This window comes from Anomaloglossus baeobatrachus, chromosome 7 (assembly GCF_048569485.1).
Source record: "Anomaloglossus baeobatrachus isolate aAnoBae1 chromosome 7, aAnoBae1.hap1, whole genome shotgun sequence".
Lineage (NCBI taxonomy): Eukaryota > Metazoa > Chordata > Amphibia > Anura > Aromobatidae > Anomaloglossus > Anomaloglossus baeobatrachus.
Window position 1 is genome coordinate 245,982,695 of NC_134359.1, and position 12,224 is coordinate 245,994,918.

At 52.4% G+C, this 12,224-nt stretch overlaps 1 protein-coding gene across 1 annotated transcript in view; it reads left to right on the forward strand.

Annotated features, from left to right (window-relative positions):
• Positions 1 to 12,224, forward strand: part of POLR3E (RNA polymerase III subunit E) — a 189,131-nt gene that overhangs the window by 145,732 nt on the left and 31,175 nt on the right. Inside the window, exon 17 of the mRNA XM_075318009.1 lies at positions 12,132 to 12,196. Within this exon, the coding sequence (XP_075174124.1) occupies positions 12,132 to 12,196 (65 nt within the window). The remainder of the gene's footprint in view (positions 1 to 12,131; positions 12,197 to 12,224) is intronic.

Below are 12,224 nucleotides of genomic sequence, written 5' to 3' on the forward strand. Positions count from 1 at the left end.
CTTCTGCCTCCGGAGGCCACACAAAGTATTACACTTAAAAGTGTAAACCCCTCCCCTCTGCTATACACCCTCCCGTGCATCACGGGCTCCTCAGTTTTCATGCTTTGTGCGAAGGAGGCTGACATCCACGCATAGCTCCACATCTTAGTCAGCAGCAGCTGCTGACTAGGTCGGATGGAAGAAAAGAGGGCCCATATTGGGCCCCCAGCATGCTCCCTTCTCACCCCACTCTGGTCGGCGGTGTTGTTAAGGTTGAGGTACCCATTGCGGGTACATAGGCAGGAGCCACATGCTGTTTTCCTTCCCCATCCCTATAGGGCTCTGGGTGAAGTGGGATCCTAATCGGTCTCCAGGCACTGGGACCGTGCTCCCTCCGCAGCCCCTGGGGAATCTGCTGGATAGGAGCCGAGTATCATCAGGGACAAGGCCCTGCTACTGTGAGGTACTCTGTGTCCCCGTGGGGACCGCGCATGGAGCGCTTGTGCCATACACACTGCAGCACTGCTGGGTGTGTTAGTGCGCCGGGGACTACCGCGCCGGCCGCGCTTATATGCCGGCCGCGCTTATAACTTTAGTCCCCGGCTTTTGCGGCCTAGTTTCGCTTATTCCCGCCCACAGGCCTGCCAGTCAGGGGAAGGGCGGGACGCTGCACAAGACGTCAGTGCTGAGGGCTGGAGCATACTCTGTATCCTCCTCTCCCCTCACTCAGCACAGTGGGGCACTAGATTCCCGCACTTTCTAGGGCACGCCCACGGCCCCCTCCTCCCCACAGAACGCCGGCAGCCATTCCTGTCAGCAATTCTGACGCTGGAGAGGAGAGACAACACTGGGAGGCCTAGGCAGGGATTCTGGTGATCACACAACCGCTTGTGCGGTCGGTAAGCAGCACTTGAGGTGCTGGCCCCACTGAGTGCCGAAGTGTAATATATATATATATGCTTGTATGCTTGATTTACACTGTATGGTCGCACTGTGCATTTTTGGCTACTACTGGAGAAGCCGTACAGTCCAGGCTGGTGATTCAGCCCGGGCACTGTTCAATCATTAAACCGCCCCCGGACCTGCCAGTCAGGGGGAAGGGCGACACAGTCGGGCTGACGCCGACAGTGAGGGCCGGAGCACACTTCGCTGTCCTCCGCCCCCCTCACTAAGCACGCTGATCCCCGCAAGTTACTCAGTGTCCCCTTGGGGACGGTGCAGAGAGCACCTTGGCCTCAGACTTGGCGACCACCGCGCCAACCGCGCCTGCTTGCCGGCCGCGGTCTGTAACTTTAGCTCCCGGCTTTTGCGGCCTAGCGCCTTAAACTCCCGTCCCTGGCCCTGCCAGTCAGGGGGAAGGGCGGGACGGTCAGTCGGAGGCTAGCAGTGAGGGCTGGAGCACACTTGGTGTCCTCCGCCCCCCTCACTTTTCACTCAGGGTACCAGATTCCCGCACTTTTGGGGTTATGTCCACGGCTCCCCCCTCCACTGTATACGCCGACAGCCATATTTTCAGCAGCACATACTGCTTCAGGGTCGGTACACCAGGGGGTTTCTTCTCGATGCTGGGCCCCCTAGAGTGATGAACTGTATATGTGATGAACTGTATATATGGATATATAATGTTTGTATGCAGTTTCACAGTTCGGCTGTACATATGTATCCTCAGTGGTCACTGTGAACATTGCTCGGGCCATGTGGCACTCGCTCAGCCGGAGACGGGGGCACTGGTTGAGCTCCGCCGGCGTTCCCTGTCCAGGCGGCAGGGACAGAGTTGCAGTTTTTGCTGAGAAACTCTCTGGGCCATTTTCACTATCCATGTCTCAGGCTATGGACAAATGGTCGGCTAAGAGACTAGGAGTGTGCAGTCCAGACCGGCCCCTTACACAGGCCCCGGGCACTGCGGGATCGCCCCAGGCCTCTTTCGGTCTGCGACGAAGCGTGTTCCTGGGGTGGCCTCTAGTTATGACGTGGGGTACTCCAGCACGAACCGCAGTCCCAGTCCGGCTAAGCAGCCTTGCTTGGAATGTTCCCCGACTTCTCCAAGGGTCTCAGCTTGAGGACCCTCTAGAGGATGGGGCGGAGGTCGCAACCCAGGACTCTGTCCGGACGTGGCTCTTAAGGCTTCACAGATACTGTCCAGAAGCACACCTTCCCGGACAAGCGTTTTACTGAACGCCTTATAACACACGTTGTCCCTTCCCCTCTGACGTTGTTAAGGCTTGGGCTCAGTGTCATAAGGTGCCCTCCAGCCTCTTGACTGGCGGCTAGATCAGTAGTAGCAGTGGCTGGCGAGTCCACGCTCAAGAATGCCACGGACAGACAGATAGAACTCCTAATGAGATCCATCTATGAAGCCATAGGCGCGTCCGTTGCCCCAGCCTTTGCAGGGGTGGGCACTCCAGGCTATCTCAGCTGCTCTGTCTGAGATCAATGCGGTCTTCCGGTGCTCCGCAATTAGCGTCTTTGACGTTTCAGGCGGTGGTATTTTCATCCTCCGCCGTGCACAGAGAACCTTTTCTGCATCCAGGTCAGGGGAGTGGTCCCCACATGGCCAAGACCGATGTAGGAGGCATTCTGTCTTACGGTCACAGGATAGAGCTCAGTTCTCGTCCTCCGACTCGTTGCTTCAGAGCATCTCCGTCCCCCGAGCGAGCCGAGGCACGTTTCCAGGCGGTGAACACTCCAAAAGCAGGAGGAGTTGCGATCCTCGTTCCCCTTCAAGAACGTAGTCGCGGCTTTTTACTCCAGCTTGTTCGTGGTACCAGATAGGACGGATCACTCCGGCCCGTTCTGGACTTCACACTGCTCAACGGACAGGGAACCTGACGGTTCCGGATGGAATTTCTCCGCTTGCCATCGCCCTTGATGGCCCAAGGAGGCTTCTTAGCGTCAATCGACATCAGGGATACTTATCTCTACGTGCCGATTGTACCAGAATATCAGCGCTTCCTGCGCTGCGCCTAGCGGTCCTCCTATCTCAGGCAATGTACTGGTCAAGGCCCCCTCTCGGGTGGCATGGCATCACAGCCTGAACATTGTTCTAGAGACTCTCCAGAGATTCGGGTGGTTCATCAATTTTCCCAAAGTCAAAATTGACACCGGCACAATCACTGACATATCTCGGCATGGAGTTTCATACTCTATCAGCGATAGTGAAGCTTCCGCTGGACAAACAGCGTTCACTACAGACAGGGGTGCAATCGCTCCTTCGAGCCCAGTCACACCCTTTGAGGCGCCTCATGCATTTCCTAGAGAAGTTGGTGGCAGCAATGGAGGCAGCTCCGTTTGCGCAGATTCATCTGCGCCCACTTCAATGGGACTTTCTCCACAAATGGGACAGCGTCCCTCGACAGGAACGTTGCTCCTTCTCGGGCAGCCAAGGCCTCCCTTCAGTGGCGGCTTCTTCCCACTTCTTCTCGAAGGAAAAGTCCTTCCTGCCCACATCCTGGGCTGTGGTCACGGCGGACGCGAGTCTGTCAGGGGGTCTTCCTCCGCCACAGGGCTCAGGGTACATGTACTCAGCAGAGTCCTCCCTACAGATCAATGTTCTGGAGGGAAGGGCAGTGTCTAGCCCTAAAAGCGTTCCAGCCATGGCTGGAAGATAGGCAGATCCGAATTCAGTCGGACTACGCCACGGCGGTGGCATACATCAACCGCCAAGGCGGCACAAGCAGTCGGCAAGCCTTCCAGCAAGTCCGGCGGATTCTGCTGTGGGTGGAAGCCACAGCCTCCACCATCTCCGCAGCTCACATCCCGGGCGTAGAAAACTGGGAAGCAGACTTTCTCAGTCGCCAGGGCATGGACACAGGGAATGGTCTCTTCGACCGGACGTGTTTCAGAGATTTGTTGCCGCTGGGGAAGCTGGACGTCGACCTATTGACGTCCCGGCACAACAACAAGGTCCCGGCATTCATGGCACGTTCTCAAGATCACAGAGCTCTGGCGGCAGACGCATTAGTTCAGGATTGGTCGCAGTTTCCACTGCCTCACGTATTTTCCCCTCTGGCGATGCTGCCCAGAGTGTTACGCAAGATCAGATCCGACTGCCGCCGCGCCATCCTCGCTGGCCGAGGAGGTCGTGGTACCCGGACATGTGGCATCTCACGGTAGGCTAACCGTGGACACTACCAGACCGGCCAGACTTGCTGTCTCAAGGGCCGTTTTTTCCATCTGAATTCTGCGGCCCTCAACCTGACTGCGTAGCCATTGAATCCTGGATCCTAGCGTCTTCAGAGTTATCTCAAGAGGTCATTGCCACTATGAGACAGGCCAGGAAACCAACGTCCGCCAAGATCTACCACAGGACGTGGAAGATTTTCTTATCCTGGTGCTCTGATCAGTTTTACTCTCTGGCCATTCACCTTGCCCACTTTCTGTCCTTCCTTCAATCCGGAATGGAAAAGGGGTTGTCTCTCGGTTCCCTTAAGGGACAAGTTTCGGCGCTTTTTTGTGTTTTTTTGTTCAGAAGCGTCTAGCCAGACTCCCTCAGGTACGCACGTTCCTGCAGGGGGTTTGCCACATAGTCCCTCCTTACAAGCGTCGGCTAGAACCCTGGGATCGGAACAGGGTGATACCGGCTCTTCGGAAACCACCCTTCGAGCCAATGAGGGATATTCTCTTTCACGCCTTTCGCAGAAGGTGGTCTTCCTAGTGGCAGTCACGTCACTCCGCAGAGTGTCTGACATAGCAGCGATGTCATGCAAAGCCCCCCTTCCTGGTGTTTCACCAGAACAAGGTGGTTCTGCGTCCGGTTCCGGAATTTCCCCCGAAGGTGGTATCCTCTGTTCATCTCAATCAGGATATCTTCTTACCTTCTTTTTGTCCTCATCCGGTTCACCAACGTGAAAAGGATTGGCACTTGTTAGGTCTGGTGAGAGCACTCAGACTCTACATTTCCCGTACGGCGCCCCTGCGCCGCTCGGATGCACTCTTTGTCCTTGTCGCTGGCCAGCGTAAAGGGTCACAAGCTCCCAAGTCAACTTGGCTCGGTGGATCAAGGAACCAATTCTTGAAGCCTACCGTTCTGCTGGGCTTCCGGTTCCTTCGGGGCTGAAGGCCCATTCTGCCAGAGCCGTGGGTGCGTCCTGGGCGTTGCTGCACCAGGCTACGGCTCAGCAGGTGTGTCAGACGACTACCTGGTTGAGTCTGCACGCTTTCACGAAGCACTATCTAGTGCATACCTACGCTCGGCAGATGCCAGCTTAGGTAGGCGAGTCCTTCAGGCGGCGGTTGCCCACCTGTAGGAAGGAGCCGTTTTACGGCTCTTTTTACCGAGGTATTCTTTTACCCACCCAGGGACTGCTTTTGGACGTCCCAATTGTCTGGGTCTCCCAATGGAGCGACAAAGAAGAAGGGAATTTTGTTTACTTACCGTAAATTCCTTTTCTTCTAGCTCCAATTGGGAGACCCAGCACCCGCCCCTGTTCCCTTCGGGCTGTTAGTTCTTTGTGTACACATGTTGTTCAGATTGAATTGTTCTTGGTTATGGTTTCAGTTCTCCGAACATCCTTCGGATTGAAGTTACCTTAGACCAATTTATAAGTTTCCTCCTTCCTGCTTTTGCACCAAAACTGAGGAGCCCGTGATGCACGGGAGGGTGTATAGCAGAGGGGAGGGGTTTACACTTTTAAGTGTAATACTTTGTGTGGCCTCCGGAGGCAGAAGCTATACACCCAATTGTCTGGGTCTCCCAATTGGAGCTAGAAGAAAAGGAATTTACGGTAAGTAAACAAAATTCCCTTCTTTCCGCTGTTGGAACAAGCGGACTCCCTCCTTCCACGGAGTGGTGGATTCGCCACAGACCAGGGGCTCGTTTCACTGGTGGCTTCGGCCCCTCTGTCTCAGGGACGCTCCTTCCTGGCTCCGTCCCGGGTGATCCTCACCAAGATGCTAGTCTATCCGGCTGGGGAGCAGTATATCTCCACCTTGGAGCGCAGGGCACTTGGACTCTGTCCGAATCAGCCCTCTGGATCAATGTGCTGGAATTCAGAGCTGTGTTTCTAGCTCTCCAAGCCTTTTCGTCATCTGTTGACGGCCAGGCACATTCGAGTCCAGTCAGACAACGCTACAGCGTTTGCCTACATCAACCTCCAGGGCGGGACATCACTGTTGGAGGTTCATCGCATTCTTCTGTGGACGGAGGACTCCTAGTCCACCATATCCGCAGCCCACATCCCAGATGTGGAAAGCTGGGAGGCAGATTGTCTCAGCCGTCAAACCGTGGCTCCACGATCCTCAGGTTTTTGCGGCAGACGCACTGGTTCAAGTTTGGTCCCAGTTTCGTATGTCTTATGTGTTTCATCCTCTAGTTCTTGCCCAGAGTCAAGATCAGAAAGGAGGGCCGTCGGGTCATTCTCATTACTCCAGACTGACCCAGGCAGGCTTGGTACCCTGACCTGCTCCGTCTGTCCGTAGAGGTGCCATGGCATCTCCCGGACTGTTCCTCTCACGAGGTCCGTCTTTTCCGCCAGAATCTGCGGCTCTCAGATTGACGGCGTGGCTTTTGAGTCATGGATCTTGACAACTTCTGGTATCCCTCCTGAAGTCATCTCCACTATGACTCGAGCTCGGAAGTATCCTTTGGCCTTTTGGCCTTGCTGACCCTCCTGTTCCTTCTACAGTCCGGTCTGCAGCTAGGACTATCCCTCAATTCCCTTAAGGGATAGGTCTCGGCTCTGTCAGTGTTGTACCAGCGGCGTATTGCCCGGCTAGCTCAGGTGCGTTCCTTCATGCAGGGCGCATCTCACATCATTCCGCCTTACCGGCGGCCTTTGGAGCCCTGGGACCTTATTTCGGTCCTCACGGTTTTTGGAAACCCCCCTTTGAGCCTCTTAGGGAGGTTTCTTTGTTTAGTTTTTCATAGAAAGTGGTCTTTCTAGTGGCCATTACTTCCCTCAAGAGAGTCTCTGTTTTGGCTGCACTCTCTTCGGAGTCCCCCCTTTTTGGTTTTTCATCAAGACAAGGTGGTTCTCCGTCCGACTCCGGATTTTCTCCCTAAGGTTGTTGCTGCTTCCACCTTAACCGGGGCATTTTCCCTGCCTTCCTTTTGTCCGGCTCCTATTCATCGCCTTGAAGAGGCGTTGCATACTCTGGATCTGGTGCGGGTGCTCCGGATCTATGTGTCTCGCACCGCTGTTCCTAGGCGGTGCACCTCTCTTTTGTGCTGACCACTGGTCAGCGTAAGGGCCTCTCGGCATTTAAGCCGACCCTGGCTCGATTGGTTTAGGTCGGCCATTTCCGATACCTACCATTGTACTCAAGTGCCTCTCCCGTCGGGGATCAAGGCACACTTGACCAGAGCTGTTGGTGCCTCTTAGGCTTCAGGCCTAGGCCACGGCTCAGCAGGTCTGTCAGACTGCCACTTGGTCTAGTTTGCATACTTTTTCATAGCACTACCAAGTGCATGCTCATGCTTCGGCAGATGCGAGCTTGAGCAGACGCATCCTTCAGGCGGCTGTCGCCCATTTGTGAAGTTAGGTTTCGCCTACTTCTCAGTTTCTGTTTATTTCCCACCCATGGACTGCTTTGGAACGTCCCATTGTCTGGGTCTCCCATAAGGAACGATGAAGAAAAAGAGAATTTTGTTTACTTACCGTAAATTCTTTTTCTTATAGTTCCGACATGGGAGACCCAGCACCCTCCCTGTTGCCTGTTGGCAGGTTTCTTGTTCCGTGTGTTATCACCGGCTGTTGTTGTAGACAGAGATTCCGATTATTCCGGGTTTTACTCTATCTCTACTTGTGGGTGGATGTCCTCCTTCAGCTTTTGCACTAAACTGGCTAGGACTGGCTACCAGGGGGTGTATATGCTAGGAGGGAGGAGCTACACGTTTGAGTGTAGTACTTTGTGTGTCCTCCGGAGGCAGAAGCTATACACCCATTGTCTGGGTCTCCCATGTCGGAACTATAAGAAAAAGAATTTACGGTAAGTAAACAAAATTCTCTTTTTTTTTTAACACAAAAATGTTACTTTAGCCATAAAAATTTGTATTTTCACAAGGGTATCAGGAAAAATGCATCATAAAATGTATCGTGCATTTTCTCCTGAGTACGCAGATACCCCATATGTGGTGGAAATCAAATGTTTGGGCACACGGCAGGACTCGGAAGGCAAGGAGCGCCATTTGAACTTTTGAGTGCAAAATTAGCTGCACTCATTAGCGGACGCCATGACGGGTTTGAAGACTCCCTGAGGTGCCTAAACAATGGAGCTCCCCCATAAGTGACCCCATTTTGGAAACTAGAGCCCTCAACTATTTTTTCTAGATGTTTGATGTGCACTTTGAACCCCTGGGGGCTTCACAGAAGTTTATAACGTTGAGCCGTGAAAAGAAAAAAATTTTTTTTTACCACAAAACTGTTGCTTCAACCAGGTAGCTTTTTTATCACAAGGGTATCAGGAAAAAATGCACCATAAAATGTATTGTGCATTTTCTCCTGAGTACGCAGATAACCCCATATGTGGTGGAAATCAAATGTTTGGGCACACAGCAGGACTCGGAAGGCAAGGAGCACCATTTCACAGCAAAATTGGTTGGAATTATTAGCGGACGCCATGTTGCGTTTGGAGACCCCCCTGAAGTGCCTAAACAATGGAGCTCCCCCACAATTGACCCCATTTTGTAAACTAAAAAACACACATGTGGGGGGAGGGTGGCTTGCAGCACATGGAGGGATAGGAGGTGTAGTGGCGATGGAGAAGGGGCAGCCGATGAAGGAGGCGGCGGCCGCCGATCGGGAACAGTGGGGGCCGATTCGGGGGCAGCAGTGGCTGAAAAAGGTGGGTGCGACGGCGGCGGGGACAGTGGCGAGCGTGGCGGCGGGGACAGCGGTGGATCGGGAGCGGTGGCGGGGACAGTGGCGAGCGTGGCGGCGGGGACAGCGCGGTGGATCCGGAGCAGCGGCGGGGACAGTGGCGAGTGTGGCGACGGGGACAGCGGTGGGTCCGGAGCAGCGGCAGGGACAGCGGTGGATCAGGAGCAGCGGTGGGGACAGTGGCGAGCGTGGCGGCGGGGACAGCGGTGGATCCGGAGCAGCGGTGGGGACAGTGGCGAGCGTGGCGGCGGGGACAGCGGTGGATCCGGAGCAGCGGTGGGGACAGTGGCGGCGGGGACAGCGGTGGATCCGGAGCAGCGGCGGGGACAGTGGCAAGCGTGGCGGCGGAGACAGCGGTGGATCGCGAGTGTGGCGGCGGGGACAGCGGTGGATCGGGAGCAGCGGTGGGGCTGGCGGTGGCGGGCGGGGCGATCGGAGACAGCGGCGGGGGCGGGCGGGGCGATCGGAGACAGCGGCGGGGGCGATCGGAGACAGCGGCGGGGCTGGCAGGGCGATCGGGGACAGGGGCGGGCGGCAACTTACCGATGGGCACCCGCAGAGACCGCTCTCCTCGGCTTCCAGGGACGGTCACAGGCCGCAGATCCACATTGATTGGAGAGAGCGGTCACAAGACCGGTCTCTCCAATCAGAGCTGGGGGCGGGTGAAGCACCGATCACCCAGCTCCAGCCAATGGCCAGTGCTACAGCAGCACTGATCAGGGCTGGATTTAAATGTTCCAGCCATTTTCAATGGCTGGAACATTACAGTGACTGTAATTGGCTGAGCGGCGTTTGTCAGCCAATCACAGCCTCTGTACGTTCGGGGAGGAGGCACCACCCCTCCTGAGGTCAGGCAGAGGTCCCCTCCTTCCCGAATCTACCGTTTAATCAAAGAAATTGGACTCCCCGGGGCTCCGGGACCGCGATTTCGTCATGACGTACTGGGTACGTTATGGGTCGTTTAGCACCATGTCACCGTGACGTACACAGTACGTCAAAGGTCATTAAGGGGTTAATGTGGGATAGATGCGACCTAGGATCTGTCCCAGAGACATGCAGCTAACAGACTAGTTAGATTGCGTACTGGCGAGGATCGCGCCGTTTCCCGACACCACCAGCGGCCCCGTGACACGATCCTGGAGTGTCGATGGGTTGTCAGGACAGCACTGTGTCCGGTGATTACCCCAGTCGCTGTCATGATTGATTTTCTGTGAATGGCGGCAGAGCGCCAGCACTCGCAGGAACACAATATTTCTGCTGTACAGAGCGGTGCTGAAGCATCGCACCGAACAGCAGACGTGATCAGATAATACAGGCATAAATCCGCTAAGGGGATTAATAATACATGAAAAAATATAAAAACCCTTAAGTTCAAATCTCCCTCCTTTTGCCCTATTGAAACTAAAACAATAATAATAAAAAGAAAATTACACATATTTGGTATCACCATGTTCAGAAATGCCAGATGTATCAAAATATAAAATCAATGAATCTTATCGCTAAAGGACAGTAAGAAAAAAAAAAATGAAACGTCTCTGCAACATAGCATTACAATGCAATAACAGGTGATCAAAACATTGTATGTATGTGTGTGTATCTAAATATATATATGTGTGTATGTGTGCATGTGTATGTGTATATATGTGTATATATGTGTGTATATGTATATATATATATATATATATATATATATATATATATATATATATATATATATATATATATATATATATATATATATATATATATATATATATAATAATATAATATAATATAATATAATATAATATAATATAATATAATATAATGTGTGTATGTATGTATATATGTATGTGAATTTTTTTCACCACTTAGATACCAAACATGTATAGTTTTATTTTTATGAGCTCGTACTGACCTGGGGAATCATACTGCCCGGTCACTTTTACCATATAGTGAGCGCGGAAAATGGAAAAACCCCAAACAATCATGGATTTTTTACTTATTTGTTTATTTTTTTTGCATTCTCACCGCACTTAGATATTCCCCCCCCCCCCCCCCCTTTTGCCAGTACAATATGTGGCAGAAAGAATAGTGTTGTTCTAAAGTACAAAAACAAGCCCTGATATGGCAATATTGACAACAAAAATAAAAGTTATGGCTCTTGTAACAGGGGGAGGAAAAACTGAAAATCAACAGGTTTTGAAGGGGTTAAAGGGGTTGCCCACTACTAGTACAATCCCGTCTCATTCCCTATATTTGCCTCCCACAAATTATAAAAAGCCTATACTCCCCTCCCGTGCCATTTTACCACTGGAACAGCTGTGCTATGGCACGGGAGGTGAGTGTAAGCTTTTTTTTATTTTTTTTTTTATGTATTTTAACAGGGCCAAACATGGGGAATGAGAAGGGGTTGTCTAAAGTACTTGATAACCCCTTTAAGTGAAATAAAAATGACCCCAGAGGTGGGCAGTCACTATTTAAATTTGGGATTGGCGGTGCTATCACTATTGCAGCTGTGCAGACAATGTGTATACCTGGACTGTAATGTACGAGATCAGGTAAGGCTAAGTTCACACATCCTGTGTTTTCAATCCGTCAGGTCCGTCAGCAACGGATCAGTCATTTTCAAGATGTCAACTGATGCAACTGATGTGTTTTTCACAGGATTCCTTTCACAGGAATCCTGTGAAAAAACGGATCAGTTGCGTCCGTTACATCCGCTGTGCGTCCGTTTTTTGACGGATCAGTCATGATCCGTCTGTGTTTGGGACAGCCCAGTGGGCGTGCCAAGCATGCTGGGCATGCTCAGTAGAGCATGACGGAATCCTGCGCTGGATTCCGTTGTAAGACGGATTACGACGGAATCCAGCACCATAGACATGCATTACAAGCTTGACGGATGGCGACGGATTCCTGCGCGGCGCGTTAATTTTGACGGCCCGAAAAACGTTACATTCTGCGTTGCTCCCCGCTCGGCGGTCAGTCAAAAACGACGGACCGCGACGCAGCGGATGCAACGCAGGGTCATCAGTCGCAATCCGTCACTAATAGAAGTCTATGGGGAAATACAGGATTCCTGCAAAATATTTTGCAGGATTCCGTAATTCCTCAAGGCTACGGATTGTGACTGATGCAAAACACAGGATGTGTGAACTTAGCCTTACATGTGTGAAATTACGGGACATTAGACCATTTGTTAAGTTAAAATCCTATAATGTGAGTTGTGTAATGCAAGCCATGGTGGTGGGTCTTAGGATCTCCCATACAGAGAGGATCCTGCAGGTACTGTGATCTTCTGACCGCTCGGAGGCTTCATTTACATTTCATCCATTATTATATCTGTCTCTTTTGCAGGTTAGATAAAGTGTTCAGTTTGTCGACAGAAGATGCGATGTCTAAAAAGATGGAAACGTCTTCAGGTAATGGCACCAAGTGTCGGTTTGGATT